This window comes from Cryptococcus depauperatus, chromosome 3 (genome assembly GCF_001720195.1).
Source record: "Cryptococcus depauperatus CBS 7841 chromosome 3, complete sequence".
NCBI classification, from domain to species: Eukaryota; Fungi; Basidiomycota; class Tremellomycetes; order Tremellales; family Cryptococcaceae; genus Cryptococcus; species Cryptococcus depauperatus.
Window position 1 is genome coordinate 1,059,187 of NC_089470.1, and position 21,908 is coordinate 1,081,094.

The 21,908-nt window shown below is 44.7% G+C and overlaps 10 protein-coding genes across 10 annotated transcripts; 6 read left to right on the plus strand and 4 right to left on the minus strand.

Annotated features, from left to right (window-relative positions):
- Positions 1 to 1,912: 1,912 nt before the first annotated feature.
- L203_102674 (uncharacterized protein) lies at positions 1,913 to 3,623 on the plus strand (the record flags this gene model as incomplete). The annotated part of the gene is made up of 8 exons (XM_066212095.1): positions 1,913 to 2,092; positions 2,143 to 2,160; positions 2,262 to 2,482; positions 2,542 to 2,649; positions 2,696 to 2,753; positions 2,803 to 2,918; positions 2,964 to 3,143; positions 3,191 to 3,623. 8 exons carry the CDS (start codon positions 1,913 to 1,915, stop codon positions 3,621 to 3,623), a joined length of 1,314 nt encoding a protein of 437 aa, XP_066068192.1.
- Positions 3,624 to 4,034: 411 nt separating this feature from the next.
- L203_102675 (uncharacterized protein) lies at positions 4,035 to 5,893 on the plus strand (the record flags this gene model as incomplete). Its single annotated transcript, XM_066212096.1, has 6 exons — positions 4,035 to 4,292; positions 4,348 to 4,699; positions 4,749 to 4,899; positions 4,949 to 5,038; positions 5,088 to 5,565; positions 5,621 to 5,893. 6 exons carry the CDS (start codon positions 4,035 to 4,037, stop codon positions 5,891 to 5,893), a joined length of 1,602 nt encoding a protein of 533 aa, XP_066068193.1.
- A 1,220-nt stretch (positions 5,894 to 7,113) lies between these two features.
- On the minus strand, positions 7,114 to 8,932 carry L203_102676 (uncharacterized protein; the record flags this gene model as incomplete). Its single annotated transcript, XM_066212097.1, has 9 exons — positions 7,114 to 7,238; positions 7,286 to 7,328; positions 7,389 to 7,419; positions 8,134 to 8,179; positions 8,236 to 8,336; positions 8,393 to 8,407; positions 8,451 to 8,590; positions 8,643 to 8,846; positions 8,903 to 8,932. The coding sequence occupies 9 exons, from the start codon at positions 8,930 to 8,932 to the stop codon at positions 7,114 to 7,116; spliced, it is 735 nt and encodes a 244-aa protein (XP_066068194.1).
- A 220-nt stretch (positions 8,933 to 9,152) lies between these two features.
- L203_102677 (uncharacterized protein) lies at positions 9,153 to 10,291 on the plus strand (the record flags this gene model as incomplete). Its single annotated transcript, XM_066212098.1, has 6 exons — positions 9,153 to 9,197; positions 9,250 to 9,287; positions 9,341 to 9,427; positions 9,495 to 9,768; positions 9,825 to 10,178; positions 10,235 to 10,291. 6 exons carry the CDS (start codon positions 9,153 to 9,155, stop codon positions 10,289 to 10,291), a joined length of 855 nt encoding a protein of 284 aa, XP_066068195.1.
- Positions 10,292 to 10,566: 275 nt separating this feature from the next.
- L203_102678 (uncharacterized protein) lies at positions 10,567 to 12,957 on the minus strand (the record flags this gene model as incomplete). Its single annotated transcript, XM_066212099.1, has 9 exons — positions 10,567 to 10,634; positions 10,681 to 10,870; positions 10,919 to 11,310; positions 11,361 to 11,514; positions 11,576 to 11,719; positions 11,769 to 11,926; positions 11,975 to 12,314; positions 12,436 to 12,512; positions 12,897 to 12,957. 9 exons carry the CDS (start codon positions 12,955 to 12,957, stop codon positions 10,567 to 10,569), a joined length of 1,584 nt encoding a protein of 527 aa, XP_066068196.1.
- A 2,277-nt stretch (positions 12,958 to 15,234) lies between these two features.
- L203_102679 (uncharacterized protein) lies at positions 15,235 to 15,602 on the minus strand (the record flags this gene model as incomplete). Its single annotated transcript, XM_066212100.1, has 3 exons — positions 15,235 to 15,285; positions 15,338 to 15,376; positions 15,471 to 15,602. 3 exons carry the CDS (start codon positions 15,600 to 15,602, stop codon positions 15,235 to 15,237), a joined length of 222 nt encoding a protein of 73 aa, XP_066068197.1.
- A 194-nt stretch (positions 15,603 to 15,796) lies between these two features.
- L203_102680 (uncharacterized protein) lies at positions 15,797 to 17,215 on the plus strand (the record flags this gene model as incomplete). Its single annotated transcript, XM_066212101.1, has 7 exons — positions 15,797 to 15,955; positions 15,999 to 16,103; positions 16,151 to 16,189; positions 16,237 to 16,315; positions 16,361 to 16,617; positions 16,665 to 17,078; positions 17,132 to 17,215. 7 exons carry the CDS (start codon positions 15,797 to 15,799, stop codon positions 17,213 to 17,215), a joined length of 1,137 nt encoding a protein of 378 aa, XP_066068198.1.
- A 274-nt stretch (positions 17,216 to 17,489) lies between these two features.
- Positions 17,490 to 18,730, minus strand: L203_102681 (uncharacterized protein; the record flags this gene model as incomplete). The annotated part of the gene is made up of 4 exons (XM_066212102.1): positions 17,490 to 18,008; positions 18,061 to 18,390; positions 18,532 to 18,599; positions 18,673 to 18,730. 4 exons carry the CDS (start codon positions 18,728 to 18,730, stop codon positions 17,490 to 17,492), a joined length of 975 nt encoding a protein of 324 aa, XP_066068199.1.
- Positions 18,731 to 18,896: 166 nt separating this feature from the next.
- L203_102682 (uncharacterized protein) lies at positions 18,897 to 20,483 on the plus strand (the record flags this gene model as incomplete). The annotated part of the gene is made up of 2 exons (XM_066212103.1): positions 18,897 to 19,061; positions 19,113 to 20,483. 2 exons carry the CDS (start codon positions 18,897 to 18,899, stop codon positions 20,481 to 20,483), a joined length of 1,536 nt encoding a protein of 511 aa, XP_066068200.1.
- A 502-nt stretch (positions 20,484 to 20,985) lies between these two features.
- On the plus strand, positions 20,986 to 21,872 carry L203_102683 (uncharacterized protein; the record flags this gene model as incomplete). The annotated part of the gene is made up of 4 exons (XM_066212104.1): positions 20,986 to 21,208; positions 21,257 to 21,518; positions 21,572 to 21,687; positions 21,736 to 21,872. The coding sequence occupies 4 exons, from the start codon at positions 20,986 to 20,988 to the stop codon at positions 21,870 to 21,872; spliced, it is 738 nt and encodes a 245-aa protein (XP_066068201.1).
- Between the last annotated feature and the right edge of the window lie 36 nt (positions 21,873 to 21,908).

Sequence of the window (21,908 nt, forward strand, 5' to 3'; positions counted from 1 at the left end):
AGTGGAAAGTGGGTATACATATTAATTGGGTAGTTTGGGCATTCGTATTATATGTACTGTACACAGTTAACGTCTACTATGTTATAGATACGTTAATTACTGTTATATGCAATTTATTTTGCTTTAATTAACATCCTTTGGTGTAGGCACAGGGATGCCTCACTGAGTTGTGGATGCTAAATACTATGTAAAAATAGTATATACATATTGTTAAAGTTGTTGATACCGCAAAACTAGCACTGGCCATGCATCGAAATGAAGTATCTAAAGAAATCATATCTAATCATTCAACCTTTATCTATCATCCTCAAAGCCCATAGTCCCGCGGGGCTTTTAAGAATGGCAATGTGAGGTGCTTGCACATACAGCAGTGACATTTCTGTTACTAAACTTATTCTAATATTTCTACGTGAAACCAGAACAACCTCTTAATCCCACATAATACCAATAGTGGCGGCATTATTACTAACACCCCTTGTAGGTGAGTAAGTAGCTCTAGATACAAAACATTAGGAGAGAAGTAGGAGTGCATCGACATAGGGTAACAATTTAGAAGGTGCCCAAAAGGTTTGCTTCGACTTCATCTCGGCGAGATCGTGGTGCATCGCCCGCTGTTTTCTTAAATGACAAGCGGTCATCCGCAAGTCTTGCTAGTATCCGCCCAGCAGCGCAAGTTATGGATGTTACAGGTTGCCATATTCCATCTCTTATCCTCAGCCACACTACCCTCTGTGCCGTCCCCACGCCGTTCTTGGTTCGAGACTTTGGTTGATGCACGCAGCGATGCTATATGGTAAGGGTGTAGAAAGGGAATTTGTTAAGATTCTGAGGAGCGAGGATGTGGGTTTATCGTTGGAATATCAACGGTTGCGTGCGATGCTCTGACATCCTGTTGGTATAGTCTGGCCAGGAAGTACCAAATGTAGCATTGGATGGGATATTCTAGGCGGTTAGGAAAGGAGAGAAGCGCCACACCAACAGAGCGATCCTGTCAAGTTGCAGGCTTCCGAGTCGTCTGGTGAAGCAAACCCATAATGATAGTGGGAGGACTGCTGTTCGACATAGAGAAAACATAATTTCGTGCTGCAGTACTACTTCTGAGAGGGTTTTATACTTTGCAAATCTTTCAACATTGCGTTACACTTGATTGACGTTGAATTAAAAGTCCTGCAAAAGATTTTGAATGTTTCTGAAAGTCGAGATTGAATCTCTAGTGGATGAGAGCCTGCCCCTGTTGCTAAACTTTTCGGATGGTGTACTCGAGGTTCTTCCAGAAAGCAATTCAAGTAGGGAGGATCTGTTACGTCTTGAGTTTGAGGCAAGATGCTGTCAATGGTCAGGAAAAAGATTCTTCAGCAGAATTTGCCATAGAACATCCTAGCTGCTATGACGAATTTGGACTGAGTTGAATGATGAGCTCAAAAGTAACGCCAACTAAAAAGGGTCTGTTAGCACGACTGATACACCAAGCATAGCCAACCGTATACAACGGAAAATCCTTCAGTCGTATTCGACCGACTCTACAGCTTCCGTCTACCCTTGAGTCTATACCCAAGGGGGTGATCTCTTCCACGAACAGCCAGCATACAGCCTCGCAAACCACTCCGAGTTCTCCCATTTGCTCAATCCAAAGTCTTTGCCCAGGAGTAACAGCCAACACTTTGATATTATCCAAATCAAAAAGTAATACGATTTCGAAATATTTATACAGCATGGATAAATGCGGACATTGCCGTCAACTCCGGCGACCGGCGGCGATGTCCACTTTTGTCATCTTTATGACACTTTCAATGCAGGCCTTGTCGCCCGAAAAAAAAAAAGATAATAAATTGACTTGATATTTTTTGACATTATCTTTATGCCAAGTATACAACATTGAACATCGTCTCGACACCACCAGATACAAGAAACCATGTCCTTTCTCAAGAGCAAGTCCGCATCCACCTCCAAGTCGTCGACAGAATTGTCTTCGGCGTCGTCGGTAAAGTCAGAGACTACAGATCACCCAAAGACTCACGAAATTCTGGTGGAACCTAGTGAGGAGTCGAGTGTAAAGCGAAAGTGGGAGTATAATGAGTTGCAGCTAAAGCAGGCATGTCTACCGTTGTAGCCACAGGTTTTTTATTGCTGACTTGTGTACAGATTGAGGAGCTCAAAGAGGTGAGTTATCAAACTGGCTTGGGTTGGCAAGGCATCTTTCAGTTATTGAAAGAGGATCAATACTATACGGGTGTGCTCATACTGACTGTGGAGTGCTGCAGTATTCGCAGACACTTTTGCTTCCAGAGTCTGACCCGTATTACTGTTGGGAACGGCGTTTCCTTTTAGACCCTGGCACTCATCCGCGCTATATGCGTGCCGCCAAGTGGAAGATGCCAGATGCAAAAAATAGAATTAAAACTACGCTCGAGTGGAGACGACAGTACAAGCCAGAACTGATCGAACCTGGGGATGTGAGCATCGAGGCCGAGACTGGCAAGATGTGAGTGACGGGCGTCACTGAACATGGGTCACAACTGATTCGGGGCTGTTGATCTATAGCATTCTATCCGGTTTCGATATCGATTCACGTCCTATACTGTACATGCGTCCGGGACGAGAAAATACAGAAACTTCTCCAAGGCAGATTAGACATCTCATCTACCATTTGTATGTTCCATCGCTGCTTTCATGTTTGGTTGCTTAATGTGGACAGAGAGCGGGCTATTGATCTCATGCCACCTGGTCAGGAGCAAGTGGCCATTATCGTCGATGTATATTCACCCTTTTGCTTACGCGCATACCACTAATTGAATGCTATAGTACAAGTCTGCCACCTCCCAATCAAATCCGTCCATATCAACTGCCAGAAAGGTTTTAAGCATCTTACAAAACCACTATGTCGAGCGACTGGGCAGAGGTTTAGTTGTCAACATGCCGCAAGTCTTCCAACTCGTGGTGTTTCAAATGTTGACAATGTGTAGTTGGTGGATCAACGCCTTCTTCTCTGGCATCTCTCCCTTTCTTGATCCCATCACCCGTGATAAGATTCGTTTCAACCCCAAGCTCACTGACTTTGTTCCGCCCTCGCATCTTGATGTAGAATTTGGAGGTGACTACAATTTGGAATATGATCACAAGGTTTACTGGCCGACCCTTACCGAGTATGTGCCGATGTGGATAGGCAATTAGCAATGCTGATTGATTCAAGATTTTGTCATATTGCAGAAGATGGCACAAGAGTGAAAGATGGACAGCCCTGGGTCCCCCCATCGGGCAATGGTATCAAGGCCGCCTATGATGGCTACTTGCCTCGTCCTGGTTGCGTTGTGTCTGGCGATATCATCCAAGCCGACGAACAAGAGGATTCAGCTGCAGGGAAACATGCAATTGCTGTCGTCACTGGCGCTGCCTCCGATGGTGCCAAAGACTCTGATACTCTTCAAGAAGGCGGCGAACAGACCGAAGCCCAGAGGCTTGCCAAGCAACACAACGCTTCTGTCGTTGATGGGACTGGCACTTTGGTAGAGGAAGACATGGCAAAACTCGCAATTGAAACCGCGCCTGGCCCTCCCGTCGTTGGCCTATTTAATCATCCTCCCACTGAAAAGGAGAAGGACATGGCTAGAAGAGCTGATGCGTAGGCTACTAGGAGCGGCGATAGAGATGTTTGGTTGCCATAGATTGAATGGGAACGGTGAGCGACATGATATTAATAATGTGCGTAATACAGAAAGGGCTTGATCAATAGAATAAACAACTTTATATGTTCTTGTCAATGAGCTCGTTGCATGAATATGCATGGGTTTTGACTACTCAACTCGCTCACTCAAAACACCATATCTCGACAGCCCTATTCATCACCCGTCATGTCTGTATTGACCGTTTTGTACGGCGTGGCGTAAAAATGAGTTAAATAATTTGGCAAAGCTTAATAACCATCTTGCAACGTCGTACTTTACAAAACCCAATCTCAAACACACTTTTCTTCAATTCATATCCTTTTCTTTATACTTCTGAATACAACTCAAGCAAGCAACAACGAGAAACCAGGTATGCGTACATACTCTGTTCTCGTAGCAGTTTTTGCTGCAACTCTCGCTTCGTCATCGCCACTTGATACGTATCGGAAGCCGTCCTTCTTGACTGCCATAGGTCCTGGCAACATCCAACATAACGGGCAAAGTCAGGCATCGTTGGATGGCTTTGGTATCTTCCGCAACTATGACTACCCACTGCCCCGATCCACTGCAGAACAAGGCTGGCTAAGCCGGTGGCTGTTCATGGGTGGAGAAGGACGGGTTGTGGTTCATGTAGGTCTTTATCATTCCTTCAATTCTTACATCTTGACCAAGGTGCTGTGATTAGGCCAACTACAAAGAATATCAAAACGTTACCCTCCCTCACAGGCCTGCGGCTTTCCCAAATCATATCCTACACCCTCTCCCTTTAACAGGTTTTGTGATACCTTTTTCTTCGCTTTCCCCTGCTTCTCCGTTGGGCTGCAGCCCTTCCCCAATTTCCCGCCCTCCGTCAACTCCAAAACAGCCATACAGAATTGTACTGGTCGAGCGTGGAGGATGTGATTTTGCGACAAAAGTTCGTGCAGCTCAACAAATTGGTGCGGCGGCTGTAGTGGTTGGCGATAATGCTGCTCGTGTAGGAGAGACGGAAGACGAAGGCCGAAGGAGAGAGGGGCTTATTACCATGTTTTCTCCTGGTAGGACTTTGACACTGATCCTGGCGATACTGGGCTTATGGAAAAACAGAGGATACGGATGATGTGTTCATTCCGAGTGTCTTTGTCTCTCGGGCTTCATTTCTGCTTTTACGGGACTTGCTCGCGAACCATACAGACTCAAAGCATGGCGAAAATAAGAGTCTCTGGGTTGATGTGAGCGAATCGACAGACGAGGGCAGGTAAGCTCGTTTGGTGTTTGTATTTGCTGGAAAGTCTGACGCAACTTAGCGCCTTAAACAGTCTGCTGTCTTTTGCCTTATTAATGCCCACAATATTCCTGTTAATCACCATGACCATTCACAGGTTACGTGTTGCACAGTAGGTTTTGAGCTTATCCACAGGAGGCTTCTAGCTAACGTCCTATTAGTCAAAGAGAGGCAGATCGTGCACCTGCCATGGTAGTTCTCAGTTTACCAGAACGTATCTGGTCACCCGACATTGTCTGGGAGAAGGATGAAAGCGAAGAAGATACCCCATCGCGTGTGAAAGAATCTCGTCGTCCAGAAGACTATGAGAATGAGTTTGAAGAGCAGAGCATAGAGGAAGCCTATTCTTCTGTTGCTTGCCCGCCACCGTCTATACACCCTTCATCGTTGTCCACGCCGCCGTCGCAAACTCACTCCCTTCCTTGTGCAAATATTGACAGTTTCCCCTCTTTACCTAATTCTCCAATACTTGCCGGTCCTTCCATGAGGAAGAACCCAAAAAGGCAGTTCTTTTCCAAGGATGAGTGTGCCATCTGCATGGATGCTTTCGAAAAGGGAGATGTGGTTAGAATTCTGCCATGTGGACATGTATTTCACAAAGAAGAATGTGATGAGTGGTTGATGAAATGGCGGAAACTTGTGAGCAAGCCACCATGTCATGGTGCAGCGATGCCGTCGCTAACGATTGAGCAAGTGTCCAACATGCCGTGCCGATGTGACACTACCTCCAGGCCATACTAGAGGATCAAGTATGACTCCCTTATACGCTTCTGGTGCTCCTCCTAGCTCTAGTGGCGTTGTGGATACTATTGAAGAGGCAATAAACCCACAGAGAAGCTGGTCTTCTGCCATAAAGATCGCTTGGAGGAATGCAAAAGCGCGGTTAGGGATTATTTTAGGCACAAGAAACGCGAGGCTTAACCAAGACGAGAGTCAGCTTCTATTAGAAGGGTCTGAAGGAGTCTGAATGTCCGCGTTTTCCTCGAGAGGTGTCAGCCACATTATCACGAAGAGGTTAAGGTCGACCTACCTGTGTCTTGTTTTTAACCACCACTCCTGCTAACATGTCGCACAGCTGTCTTGACAGCTGTATAATTTCTTATTGATATTGCCTGATGGTGGTTTTGTAATTTAGATATGTTGTCTTTTCCATTTACTTGGATACACCTGATTTCTTGTAGTTGTAAAATCAAGTTAACAAAGTTGTTCTTTGCCATAAAGGCGTTTTCTTTGGATTCTCACAAAATATAGACTATTAATGCCCTCTCCATATGTTCTTTCGAGAAACGAGTCAAGTTCATCATTATCCTATGCACGACAGATGTATCATGAATAGATTGGCTGAAGCGGTATATGAATGAAAAATAGAGACATAATATGGAGAAATATAACAACAAATATCGACGCACCCACTACTTGCTGGCTAACCTCTGCTGTCGTAAGAAACTATGATTAATTGAACGTTTGTTCATTTGATTTATTTGATCCTCACCTGCAGCTACCTGATAGAGTGGATTGCCTGCATACGCGATCTATGTCCGCCAGTCCTTGGTATATCAAGTGCTTAGACCACAAGAAAGAAACGTTGCTCTCATAGTACACTATAGATAGTTATAGTGTATTAGCCTTGGACTTTTCAATAATATTTATTCTCAAAAGAGAAGACTTCCTGTTTCGCCTTGACTGATTCAATCCGTTTTCTCATCAAGGCGACATGAGTGGCTAGGGGTGGCTGCCATACAGAGAGTATTCAAGCAACAATTTACTTTTGCTATTCAATGATTAACTAAAGATATTGCAGTTTTGGTTGAGTTTCTGAGACTATGAATTACCTACACAAAGAGTTTCATTGTTGATCACCTCAGAAATGGGTAAGCTATCTACTTAGTGGCTAGAAATCTATTCATGATGTACTCGAAGTTATAAAGGCAAGATTTGAGTTATATGTTGACAGGTGCTGTCTTGTAATGATTTGATAGGCTAGAAACCAAACAATACTTATCAGTTCAAAAACGGAATTAGTTGTGAACTCTCGCAAGTGAGCTTATATCGTGTTATGTTAAAATATGTCATTTTTGTCCCCTCAGTAAGGCCGAGACAGTTCACAGATACAGAGATTGTTTTGTTATTTGCATGAGCGAAACGTTAGAACAATTGATAGAGCATATGTAGTTCGTCCTCTTCATGTTAACACACATGATCTATCCTGCTCTTGTACATTCCAAGTTGCGCATGGTTGATATGGTGGTTTTCATGATAAGAGGCGAGTTGGGTTCTTACTTGATTTGATAAGGTCACATGTTTTGGTCTGTCTGTCTTCAAGTTAGAACAGTCTCGGTGAATGCACAAAAGAAATTACTGCTACTTTTCTTTGAGACAATGACATGATAGAAACTTCTCCTCTGTTTTCAAGTGAGCCAATCAGTCTCTTACCATGTACCAGACTTGTCGAGAAGACCTACTGGCTGGATGATTAGCAGTGCAGGCACAGAACTATGAATTTGTGTTATGAGTAGTATATGTGTATACTACTGTTGTAAATTCATACAACGCTTGGCCATGCGATGTATGGTAATGATGGAAGTACCACAGTGTTTTGGTCTTGTTATATTAGTTGATAGATCACTATAATAAGCAAAATGAGTAGATGGTCATAGACAATGGTGAGGCGCAAAGGTTTTTGGGGAAGATGATAGTCAATGAGCGGTGTAAATCTAAGCGTTCTGAGAAAAAATCACTTATAGAGGAACGGGCAATCAGAGGGAGTTATCACTGTCAATGACAGGTTGCTGAAGAGGTTGGACATGTTTTTAAGCTTGATTGTTATGTCAGCTTCATGACAATATGACCAACGTTACAGTCATTTTGTCTAGTGATGTGTCCATCCTGTCTCGCTTGTTTCATGGACATATTCTAGGTGACAGGTATGCCGAGGTGGACTTCTCTCGCCACTTTTACAACACTTCTGGGAAGCTTTTGATCTTGAAAAACTCGATAGGGCAGAAAACTTTTTTTCAAGACACTTCCAGTGATTGCACGCGTTATTGAAAGAAGCCGTCGGTTTCACTGCCAAGAGGACCTATCTAAAACTGATTGAGATCGATGGAAAAAGGGAGCGGAAATATCTTGGACTGCCAGAGAAATAAACTTAGCAGCGTTGTTGTTTGTTGTCAATGTAAAACCTTTAGTAAAATGAATGAGACATATTGGTGATTAACATGCACATAAATCACAACCTGTGCAGCCTCTATTTCTGGTACATATCAGCATCGGGTATCTGAGAGACAATCAATTCAAAGAAAGACTAACCATTCTCTCTATAAGTCCATATTGCCTTGCTGCTGCGTTTGTCTAGACTCAAGTCTTTCCCTCTCAGCCTCCTTCTTTCTCTGCGCTGCGATTCTCCTTTGCTACATTTATGTAAGCTCTCTTCGCTTGAAACATTTGCGGAAGCTATAAAACTAACTCTCTGCCTTCTGCCCTTTCCTCTCTTGCCCTCGTTGCCAATTGCAACATCAACATACAGCTCCTTCCTCTTCTTGGCCAATGCGTCCGTTCTAGCCTTTTCCTTTTTCTTATCTCGTTTTCGCATTAGTGGCGCCATAGACTGCTTTAACAAAGCACCATAAGCAGCATGAAATGAAGAGAGAGAGGAAGCGGATATCTATATTATTGTGGAATGAGAGGACCGCCTTGGATTTGTCTGCCTTACTTGCCTTGGTTGAGAATTTGTTGTCCCCTTGAGTACACCTTATAAGTACCTCATACTCTGACTCTTCCGATCCCACAGAAGTATTATCTGCCCCTGTGTCATCCATTCGGACATCCGCATCGCTTGGGACAGGCAATCTCTTATGGGTTAGCCAAATAGAGCTCGACGAAGATGGTTCCAAGAAGCATTGCCCGAGTTTTGCGAGAAACTGTTCCTCAGTCACCCAATCAGCGCCGTCTCTTTCATACATCCTAATACACTCACCTCCTCCAGACTTAATAGTTGTTGAAGCATCTATATCGTCTTTATGTAACACAAAACTGAAGATTGTAATTTTAAAGATTATTATCGAGTTCATGCACATTTCGGCCTTACTTTACGTAACAAGATAGGAGTGGAGGTTCTTGGTTGTATATCTTAATTCTTAATAAATTTCTTTCCAAAAGAAAAAAAGTAACACTTCTATGTTCTAAACTAGCTATTAACAAGAATAATTACATTTTCAGTAAACAAAATGCCTGCTCCTCAGCCAGTAACATCCCTTGACGGGCGTCTTAAAGTAGGTCAACGCAAGTACCCAAAATATTTTTGATTAACTAGCGAGCGCATAGATGCACGATGGTCATTCTATACATCAAGTCGGCTTCGGGTGAGCTTTACTATACCAACAACGTCCTGGAATATCAGGTTAATTTCGCCAAGTGTCTATGAAATGAACGATCAGGAGACTTATGACTGTGTCAAATGGGCTCTCGAGGCTGGCTACCGCCACATTGATACTGCTGAATGGTATGCCAAAATCTTGATATTTACTCTCAAACTTCAAACGCAATTTGCTCAATTAGGAGGTTGGCAGGTATGAAAACGAGGCTCCCACTGGTAAAGCCATTGTCGACTTCATGAAGACTACAGGTACTCTTCGAGATGCCATTTATCTTACTTCCAAACTCAAGAATAACTCTACCTATGAACAAGCCCTATCAGACCTCAAGGGGTCTCTTCAAAGGTCTGGAGTGGACTATTTCGACTGCTACATGATGCACTCTGCCATCGGTGGGCCTCAAGTCAGGAAGGACGTTTGGAAAGCTTTGTGTGACGCCAAGGAGCAGGGTCTTGTCAAGTCAATCGGCGTACATCTTCCATTCGTTCGTTGGCAAGGGAGCCATGCTAATTTACATGCCTGTAGGTTTCGAATTTTGGCAAGAAGCATATTCAGGAATTTCTTGACCAGAAAACTCCTCTTCCAACCGTCAATCAAGTAGATCTTCATCCCTTTATGCGTCATCCCGAAATCGTTGAAATTTGCGAGGACAACAACATTCTCCTTGAAGCTTGGGGTCCACTCGCTAGGGGAAAGAAATTTGACCACCCCATCTTGATAAAGGTTGCCAAAGAAAAGAGAAGAGACGCAGCACAAATCATGTTAAGGTGGGGCTTGCAGCATGGATTCGTGGTGATTCCCAAATCTGTCTCTCAGAAGCGTATTGTATCAAACGCTGATCTGTTTGATTTTGAATTGTCAGTCGAGGAAATGAAGGAGGTGAGTCACAGTCATACCATGCCATGTCAAATACGATCCATGCTGATACTATTCAGCTTGACGGTTTAGATGAATATTTTGTCACTGACTGGGATGTTGTTGACTGCGAATAAGTTATACGGATACAACCCAGCTGGACATAAAAGTTGATAAATGAGCGATGAAGACATCCTACTCTACATTGAAACAATACCGTAGACAGCATAGTTGAAATAGTTTGTTCATTTGAAGTATAGAATATAGAGTTTTACTCAGGAAACAATAACAAGCGATAACAAAAGTTCTTCAGGATTCAATGCATAAGGTGTCTACTCTTCCCACCATACACGTTATTCGTTTGAAAATGGCAAATCTCTTACCAATTCACCAAACCAGTAAGAGTAGCGGTTTAAGTCTGAGCAGAAACCCTCATGGCAGAAGAAGAAAACTCGTGCCAGCGGGGATTAAATTGTACATCTATAAATATCAGCTGTAATTGACTTGGCAAACAAAAGTGACCTACCAAGTGCCCGACCGCCGTAAGGCCAACCCATGAATTTTTCACTGGCACTAGAAGCTTCTGCAGTCTCAGCAAACTGGACAATACCCTCGCCCTTGCTTTGACCACCGGAAAAGAGTATCTCAGCGTGAGTGACAGTGCCAATCGTTTCAAAGAGTTCAACAAGATCTTCATTGGATGTTGACCATGGGAGCTAAACAAAGAACGTCAGTTGGCGATAGGAGAATAGAAAAAGTCTCACATTTCGAACAAGGATCTGCTGATTGGGTTCTGCAGGAATAGGCTCCATGCCACTAGGTGCGGCCTCTTCAACCTGCATATCGCCACCATCTGGTCCATTGTAATCGGCGTACAAATCGTTGCTGAAGTTTCGACCACCGTGTGAAGAGCCGCCAGGACCAGAAGCGCCAGTCATTGCCATACCACCGCCCATGTTATTGTTCATGTGGCCCATGCCGCCGCCCATGAATCCTCCGCGGAAACCACCACGAAAGCCGCCACGAGGGAAGAAACCTCGCCCTCCAAAAAGTCCCCTACCGGCAAACCCGCCTCGGCCTCGGAAAGGGGCATTGACGAATCGATCCTCGTGAACGACGAGAACGTTGCCAAACCAGTCGAAACCGTTAAACATTTCTAGGTTCCACATTCAGTCATTTGAATCTTCATGAAACGTTGTAACTCACCAATAGCGGCGCGGGCATCATCGGGATTGACAAAGACGACAGTACCGTTGCCTCTAGGGGTGCCATCAGGTCTGTACGCAACATCTGCACGAATGACTTCGCCGGCCTGGCGCATGAGGTCCTTCAAATCTTGCCAAGAGGCTTGTATAGGAAGCTGACATTTGCCATTAGCAGTTTTACGAGTGCAGGTTATATCGAAAAGTCAATCAACTAACGTTGCCTATGAACAGGTTTCGGTTATTGGGATTGGCAGGAGCGTGGGCATGTTGATTGCCAAGAAAGTTCCTGGCCTCACCCATAGCGAGACCAATTTTGCCGGGAATAGGAGGAGCACCAAATCTGGCATTCTCCTCACGATCCTAAAACATGATCAATCTCAAATCAAGTAAATTACAAACCAAAAGATACCTCGCGTATAAACACTGATCGACCAAAGAAAGCCTTGTCCGAGAGCTCAGCTTTGGCACGCTGAGCCTCTTCTTGAGAATCAAACTCGACGATACCACAGCCCTTGGATTGACCAGCAGGGGTGGTGAGAACTTCAGAAAAGATAACCTTACCACTAGCTACACAATGTCAGCCGTAAAATGAATGGAAAAAAAAACTAAACCTACCACCCTCCATAAAGGTTGCGAGATCTTTGTAGTTTACGTCATAAGCCAAATTGCCGACGTACAACCTGTTCTCCCTTTTGCTGACTTTGGCATGAGCCTCGGCTTCGGAAGCAGGCGCATTCATGGGTCCTCCAACAGACTTTTCCCAGTCTTGTCGGGTAACGCCATACCTGCCTGAGCCTCGTCGAGGAGAACGGGGTCGACCGCCGTACCTGTCGCTTCTTCGCCTATCGTGTCGGTCGTGACGATCGCCCCTGTCTCGGTCGCGAGACCGGGATCGGTGTCGTCGGGGAGATCGAGTACGAGAGCGGGAACGGGAATGAGAGTAAGATCTGCGACGCTGCTCATCGACATCCATCACCCCATCGTCCTGCGTCAGGGCATATTTCCAAAGCGTAGATAAAAGACACCTGCTCCAGCTCTCCCCTTTACATCACCACCATGAATGAGACTAGACTCACGCTTCGGTATCGGTCACGGTCGTCGCGGTGGCGGTCACGGCTTCTGCTTCTATCCCTGTCATCCCGTCTGCTAGAATCTAATTCCATTCCATAGTCCATCAGCTGCTCCATCCTTTTTTGTCCATGACTGAAACTGCGCCTTCCATTGAATACAGATAAGAGAGCGCAAGGCGACGATATGATAGAGGGGAGTGTTTCAAGATTGATCACAACGATGGCGGGCCCTTTTGCGTTTCCGCTTACAACTCTGCTTCCACGCTCATTGGCCCGCCATCCATTCTCCAACTCTAAATTTCCTTTTGGAAAAAGATCGAGATATCGAGCATCCAGAAACGCACGCCTGAGGGCATACAAGAGACCTCTTGGGTCCCCTCTCATCTGCCCCTCCCATCCATTTAACCCAGACGAGCCCCATCAAAATCCAACTTTCAATCCAACCATCCAATCCAAAAAACACCCACATCTATCTCCGGCGTCTGCAGCAACAGGCTCGTCACCACGCATTTCTCTGTCGTCTTCCATATTTGTGTTTTTTTTTCTTTGAAAATTAGTTGAAAGCTGGGATGATATTACAAACTAAAAAGAGAGTACTTTGTGGTAAAATCAGTTGGATTTCACGAATTGAAATAACGCCGATGGTTCTGAATTTTGCCGGAGTGTGGCACTTATCATTCAGCCAACATACCCAAAAAGTCAAAATATTAAAACTTTCAACCAAGATCATATCATGGTCTTATTACATTCATTCAAACACAGTTACTTTATATAAGATAACGAAAAGTTTTACAATCGACTGTCCTCAAGAATCATGCGAATTGAATAACTTACCGCCACTGCTCCTTCTAATTTTTTGCAACGTTTCCTGGCGGGTAACCCTCAATCTGGAGGAGAAGCACCACTTACAATCCCATTTCGAATGGTACAGATACCCATCCAGCTGGGTTTAAAAGATGCTCCGAAGAGCGTGCAAAATCAAGGTAAATTAATCTCATGTTTACCGACTTGTCAACCCCAACGTTCATAGCTTACTCTACTGGAGGGACAGCAGTAGAGCTTACATGTAGTTTATCATAGTGCAGACAAAACATTAGACGATACTACAATCACAGTCGAGATAAGATTGAAGCGGAAGCTTTGTACGTTCTTAAAGGCTCACTTCATAGCAAGTGTAGACAATATCATATCGATTTTTTTGATGGATCGGTTTCGACGTGTTATTCCCACTGCTTCCAGTATAGAAGATGTCTGGTAAGCATGTGAAATCAACCTTCTAGTAATCCACAACGAGGATGAAGACGAAGACGATAACAGGCCATTATTTTTGTATCTCGATGGAACATGGCACTTAGGAAATGGCGGTTCGAATGACTGTGTAACTGTTAATTGGCCCACTTTGGCAGATCCTGACTTGGAAGGACAACTCTGGAAGGCGGGCGCCACAGACGCAGCTAAAGAGATTGTTGAGAAGCTCGAGACGATGGCCACAGAGTCGGCTCAAAGCTGTCTACGTCCTGAAGAGTCTTTTACCGTCAAAGCTGAGTCGCGCAAGAGAAGGCAAGAAGATGTATACAAAACGACCCATCGAATGGCGAAAGAGATGCAAGGAAACTGCTGTGGCCGGAGAAAGCGTTGCAAGGTTATCAGCTGGCCTCTTTTGACGTGCTAAAGCTCCAAAAGACGATATTCATGTTGTAGGAAAGTGACCAGGTGGATGGGGATGTTACATGGATAAAGATACTCCAAGTACTGTCACACTAGTTTTCGAGACGACTAACTCCAATACTGAGCAGAGCACGTCCTCACAACAGTTGGTAGTCGAATGGATACGCATTTTATATTGTCAACCTTGTGTCGGGAGTAGGTTATGCGTTAAGACGAGGTTGGCTTGGTTGAGGAATGTGTAGGCGGAATAAAACTATTCAGATTCATTCTCTAGAGCCATGAACCAGCCCATAAACCTTGCATTCTACAGCAGTCACTCAACTTGGATAGTCTTGTTATTGTATTAATGGTTAGAGCCTTGTGACAATGTAGTAGATATATTGAGCCGATACTATATACAATCAGATCCGTTACTCGGTTGCGATACTTGGAGGAGTTGTGCTGTTTGCAGAGCTCCTTGCGGATGACTCATTCCTGTGGCATAGAAACGGGTTTCCCTCTTTCTAACGGGTTAAAGTTTCGGCAAGTTTTCGAGAGGTGAGGGAATCATTCTCGTGGTGTTTGGTGTTTTGATCATGATATTGAAACGGCAAACCCTCACACATATCGGGGAAAGCTGCATATTTAGGTTTCAAGAGTTGAGTCAGTTGATATTTGTGGCGAATTCCCACAGAGAAAATCTGGTATTCAAACCACAGGTCGTGATGGAATAGAAGACCATCAACCCTCTTGACCAAGGGTTTGTGAAAAGCCACAATGCTAGAAATTGAGACAGAAGCATATGGATCAGCAAGACACGCATATAGGCCGTTGTTAAACACTGATTGAGGAGAGAGAATACCAATGGACGGAAGGCATTGCCTAAACGAACGTATCTTTGCTCTGATAGCTGACGACGAATGGCTCGTCGTAATCAGCGATGCGCAAAAATTATTGATGCTTGCGCTTCCATTCAAACGCACCATGATGCTTGAGTTCATGGCTGTCAACAGGTTGAACCAGTTTGTCTGTAAAGCTGACAATGGTTTTCATCCGCCGGCGGCAGGTGGTAGGGTTTTGGCCAACAAAACATAAAAAACAGCCACTGATGAGACGCACACAAAGATGACAAAAGAATTCAACGCTTCCATAAGCTTGTCAATAGTTGTATCGCGATACATGTCCAATGTTCTTTACAATCTCATGGTGCTGAGACAGAGAGTGAGTTCCAAGTGACGAAAAAAAAAACAAGTCAACCCACTTGATATGGCCACCCATCCTTCATGACTATCTCAAAGACCTATCCTCTCGTGTCTCTCTCGCCTCTCCTGTTCAGCTCCACCAATCGATTCTCCCAATGTTCCTTGTCCAGCTTGACTTGGTACTTGTCCTACAATTTCTTTCTGCGCCGTCGCAACTGAAGAAGCACTATCCTGCCTCTCTGTCTTTCGCCTGTCTATCTCTGCCTGCAGAGAGGAAAGGTCAGATGCTCGAAGTGGAATAGCAGTGGGATTAGAACGAATCATTATTGTAAAATAGAAATTTCAAAATAGATGGTGAATTGGGGACTACAATGTGGAGGCAGGATAAAATCAGAAAAATAAAAATCAGACGGAGTAACGGAACGGCTACCGTCCTTGGATTTTGTGATTTTTGTTGCTAAACACTTTTCTTTTTCTTTCTTTCTCTTACATTTATACAAATCCACGCTGACCCAAAAATGGCCTCCAGAATAGCTCGAACCCTCCCTCACCTCAACAAGCTCACCGCCAGGAATGCCTTACTTACTACAGCGGCCCCCGCTGTGAAAAGGGACCCAAGCTCTTTTTTCGTCGGTGACAGGCGAGCTGCCACGTCCAACGATGGGCCTACAATGATGGTGGGTCTATAGACGCGACCAGCACTGACCAATACGCGTGTAGACCGTTCGAGAAGCCTTGAACTCGGCCCTTGAGGAGGAAATGCTTCGAGATGAGACTGTGTTCATCATGGGTGAGGAGGTCGCGAGATACAATGGTGCTTACAAAGTGTGTGGTGGAGAAGGTGGCCCACGGCAAGGCTAACAAGGGCGCAGATTACCAAGGGGCTCTTGGACAAGTTTGGGGAAGACCGGGTGATTGATGTAAGTGTGTAGCGTGTGGCGTAGACTGATAATTTTAGACACCAATCACCGAGTCAGGCTTCACCGGTATGGCAGTCGGTGCAGCTCTTGCTGGCCTCAAGCCTGTTTGCGAGTTTAGTATGTGACATAAACCGCAAAGGGATGCGCGCTTACCCACTACAGTGACATGGAACTTTGCCATGCAGTCCATTGACCAAATCGTAAATTCGGGTGGAAAGACCTACTACATGTCTGGAGGTAACGTTCCCTGTCCCGTCGTCTTCCGTGGTCCCAATGGCGCTGCCGCTGGTGTCGGCGCCCAACACTCTCAAGATTATTGTGCTTGGTACGGAAGTATTCCAGGTCTCAAGGTTATCTCTCCTTGGAGTTCATCAGACTGCAAGGGTTTGTTGAAGGCTGCTATTAGGGATCCCAATCCTGTAAGATGACTGTGAAGCATATCACAAGTGAGACTAATCTTCATCAGGTTTGCTTCCTTGAAAACGAGATCCTCTACGGTGTTTCCTTCCCAATGACTAAAGAGGAGCTTGACCCCGATTTTACCATCCCTATTGGCAAGGCCAAGGTTGAGAAGGCTGGCTCCGATATCACCATTGTTGCTCACTCCAAAATGGTCACTCACTCTCTTGAGGCGGCTGAGCTTCTTGAGCAAAAGGACGGCATCAAAGTCGAAGTCATCAACTTGAGGAGTATCAGACCATTAGATATTGAGACTATCATAACCAGTGTCAAGAAGACCAACCATTTGGTCACTGTTGAGGGTGGCTTCCCCGCATTTGGTGTTGGCTCTGAGATCCTTGCCCAGATTTGCGAGTCTACAGCATTCGACTTCCTTGATGCTCCTCCTGAGCGAATCACCGGTGCTGATGTTCCTACTCCTGTATGTTTATCTTTTGATCCCAACACTCTGCAAAGCTGACGACTGATGCTTAGTACTCTGAATCCCTTGAACCTATGGCTTTCCCCGACACCAACCTTATCGTTAAGGTCATTAAGCGCCACCTCTACCGACAATAAATCATTATTTCTTTGCAACGATTCTTTTTCCCTGAAATGTTGAATGACTTGATTGGACCATAGGATACGAAGAGTCTATAGACAGAGGGGTCATGAGCCTGGATTGTAATGCATCATTGGGTGTCTTTGATTGAATCTTCTGCAAGTCTGTTTAGTAACCATATTATATCTATTGTCATAATCACAGCGGACGAAATAGGAATTATGCCTTCATGATAAGATTACAACAATCAATACAAAAAAAACATAATTATGTAAAGCATATCTCTGATGTCTACCTTCCACCTCTGCTAGGTCCAAACCCTTTGTAACCTCCAGAGCTCCTGGCTGCCTTCCGTGCTTTGTCTTCCTCCATCAACCTCTCAGCCTCACTCTTGTATTGCCGTGAACCTTTGCTATTCTCATTTGTTGTGGTTGATGACTCTGTTTTGGCTGCTTTGGACGTCTTAAACACGTTCACAGGGGCAGGACGTTTCAACGGGTTGGTATTTATAATTGCAGATTTGGTAGCCGGAACACCAAAAGAAACTCCTATCGCAGATTTTTTCTCAATAGATGCAGCCTCAGGATTGTTTTCGGCCTTCACCGTTCCATCAACATCTCCATTCTTCCCATCAGTGGAAGGTCCAAATAGATTTAATTTGACAATTTCTCCTTCCTTCTTTTGCAATCCCGCCTCAAGGTCTGGTTGCTCAGCCTGTTGCGCTTTCGCGCGAGCAATCTGTTCCTCCAACATTTTGCGTTCACGTTCTTCGCCATCCATTTGGGCTCGCTCACGTTTCAGTGTAGCGGCCTACATACAAAGTTCGTCAATGAGATTGTCAACGAGGCCTGGAAGAACCCACCTGTTTTTGCAACGTCTCTGGTCGGTTATCAACCCACTGGATCCAAAGCCCCTTCTCGTCCTCATCCACTTTGATTAAACCCTGTTTGCCTATCGTCTGTATAAATCCACTCAATGTGACCCATCGTGTGGCATTCATATGAACATGATGCTTGTCCTGGATGTACTCGTTGTATACTTTGTTTGCCTGAACACGGTTGGTAAGATGGCGAGACCGGAGAAGGAGCAGGAATTCAGACTGGAATTGACGAGAGAAATCGGCAATAGCTGCGCCAGCTTTTGGTCCCAAATGCATAATCTTGCGCATATGCGGTTCAGATCGACAATGGGCCTTGAGAATGCGATAGTAGGTTCAATTGCAATCCGTTCAGTAGACAGGACATGATTCAAGCCAAGTCGATAAGACAAAAACAAAAATAACTGTCAGCGATATTTATATGAGCTATAGGTAGAAAGCTATAGAGTAACCAACCTGGAAACCATTTTCATCTCTACATTGTTTTTCACAAACCTGGCAATACCATCTCAGCCTGCCAAGACCTATGATCTTGTCAGCTCTGGCTTTGCCTTGAATGTCTCCACAACTCCAATGCTGAGAGAAACTAAAACGAACCTTTGGCCTTGATAGCATTGGCAACAGCTTTTGTGGAACCTGCTTCAGCTCTTCCCATGACAACGCGATATTATGTTTTCTGGATAGTTAAAGATAACAATTGAATACTGAAACCAAACAAGAAAGATTCCAGTAGTCGGCAAGGAGAACGGTAACGGGACCAAATTTTTTAATGAAAAGCAGCGAATACTTTATCTAGCAATTTAAACAAAAAGACATACAATATGAGATCGCTTTCAAAAGCAAGGATTTGTTTAGAATGCTTAAAATACAATAAATTCAGTTCAAAAGCTGTATTAATCAATGTGGAAGAAAACCCAGAATTCGGAGATGTCATTGAAGAGCTGAAGCGAAGACAGAGAAAAGCTGATGCTAAACGTCGCCAATACGTATGTTGTATCCGTGTTCTTTGCTCAACTCTCGTTTAATCAAGTCAACAGAGTGCTTCATTCGTAGACCATGCAATGGTCACAGTCCGAGGCGGCAAAGGTGGCAATGGTGCTGCAGCAGTTGAAGCATCACTTCGAGGACCATCAGCGCCGTCTGGTGGAAATGGTGCAGTCGGGGGATCCGTCTGGCTGACAACCTCCTCCGATTTGACCAGCCTGGCCACCGTCAAGAAGCGCATGATAGGCGGACAAGGAGGTTCTGGCGCAGGATCTTTTCAACATGGCAGGAAAGGAAAAGATTTGATCCTCCAAGTCCCAGTGGGTACTATCATACGTGAACTTAAGAGGGACGGCGAGGAGGAGCGCACGGAAAGAGAAGAGGAAGATCTTGGTTTACCTGAGGAGGAAAGGAGAAAGCGCAAATGGCAGAGGCGGTTTATTGCCCATCCTTCCTCCGGGGGAGAACTGTCTACGGAAGAGTATCAAGAAGCAGAGAATCTTCTCAAGCGCGAAAGACGTTGGTCACTACCCGTGCCTTCATTCCAAGATTGTCCTCCGATCTATCTGGATATAGACAGGCCCCTCGACAAACCAATCCTACTCGCTTCTGGCGGCCAGGGAGGATTGGGCAATACTTTCTTTCCCTCTCCACGGATAGCATCTCGTGGCACACTTCCTCCTACACTAACCTTTGAGTTTGAACTCAAGCTCTTGTCGGATGTTGGCCTTGTTGGATTCCCCAATTCGGGCAAGAGCACACTTCTTCGTGCTTTGACGGGCAGGAAAGCTGAAGTGGCTGAATACAGCTTTACTACGCTCAACCCACAAGTGGGTGTTGTCAGAGTATTTGAGAATGGTTCATGGGGGCAAAAAGTAGATGAGGTGGTGGAAACTTGGATTGAGCGTGATGCTGAAAACCAATCTCGACGCAATGGTACTCCATTTCCCTCACCAAAACCTGACACTCCAGACATCACCAAGCTAGAACGTATGCGCTTCACCATGTCAGACAATCCCGGTCTTTTGCCTCTGGCACATCAAAACGTTGGCTTGGGCCACTCTTTCCTACGGTCGATTGAACGTTCGCCAGTGCTGGCTTATGTCGTAGACTTGACGAGATCAAACCCAGTGGAGGACCTCAGAGTGTTGAAGGGAGAATTGGAAGCCTACAAAGAAGGATTAAGTGACCGGGCTGAAATCGTCGTCCTTAACAAGGGTGATGCGGTGGCGGAAGATGAGGGTAATGAACGATTGGAAAAAGTCCGAACCTGGGCAGAAGAGTCCGGTGCGCAGGTAGTCGTCCTCAGCGGTCGTCATGGCCTTGGACTGGAAGGTTTCGTCGCACTGCTTGCAGAAAAGGTGGAAAACTCTCGACACAAACATCTCAAGAAATTGACGGAAAGAGAAAATGATTTGGCATAGCTAATGGAAAGAAGAAAGCAAAAAAGTGGATTTGATTTGAAAAGAAATCTGTCCAAGTTTAAATGTGAAAGCAGAATTTGATGGGATGTAATCCGTAGGCCCTTTCATCATAATCTAATGCAACGCTGATCATTACTAGCTCAATTAATAAGTCATTTTCCTGTACCATCATTGGAATTGATACCGAATCCACACTACTTGGCCAAACACCGTCTGCGGAGATTCGGATAAGGTTTATTATCCGATCTACCGAAAATCCACGAAACTCTCTTTGCGATTAAAAGGTACTAAAATTCACCTAGTTCGGTAAATTTAATGAACCCTTTTGATGGTGAGACTTTTGGCAGTCTTCTAGGCTCTTTTTCAGCAAAAAGTTCAAAAAGATCTTTGTATGCGCTGAAACCTCACCCACGATGGGAGTCTTATATATATTATTTCTGACTGTTTTGCCGTTTTCTATTGTTCATTATTCATATCCCATATATTGCTTACATCAGTAGACATGTTTCTAGCCACGCTCCTTTTGATTCCGTCTGTCTTTTCTGTTCCAACCCCTTCCGAACCAGGAATTTTACCACTACCTCGACTGAAATCCTCTCTCACACCTGACCTACACCTTCCTGGACTTGGTTGGGGCTGTCCGGATGAGAAGAATAGTATGACTTTTTGGACGCTCAAGGACTGGAAATTGGAACGGGTTTGTGTTTGCATGGGGCGTTTTCAATGTATGGTTTGAATTGTTCATTTTCGGATACTGGACTGAGTATTTGCAGTTTTTGATTCAGAGAAAAGACAATGTTCATGTCCGCCCAATCATTCTCCAATATACCAGTCAGGTAAACTTACATGCACGCCACCTTACCTTCCTGTTAAACCTATCCAACCTCAATCACTCGATATCATGTCCTTGAAGAGAAAAGGCTCTGCTCGAGAGACTGAGAGATATTATCATCATTCTGATCAGGACGAAGCAAATGAGATATGCGGAGTTGGTGAACGGGTTTGCAAGGTTGATGGAGGGAATGTCTGTATCGAGTAAGACAACGTTTAGTCTTGATGAATCGTAAAGAGCTGAAGGATTGATAAAGCGTTTCTAATGACCTCACATCCTGTGGTGGATGTCCTGGGGATTCCCTGTCTGTTGATTGTGGAACTCTGATAGGCATCTCTTCGGTTCAGTGTATTTCTGGAATTTGCCAAATTAGTAAGTGGTTTAGTTGTTTTTGTATTGCAATTGCTGAGTAGAGTGAAGATTCGTGTCAGAAAGGCTACACTTTGGAAGAGGACCCCTATCCTGAAGCACCTTCCAATGCAATTTGTGTATTGAAGCAAAAAATGCCATGGTTTGGTTATCAATCCCCTACTCTTAAGTTTGATGGAATAGACTAGCTCCAGTTTGGTATTGCATAGTAGGAATATTGTATC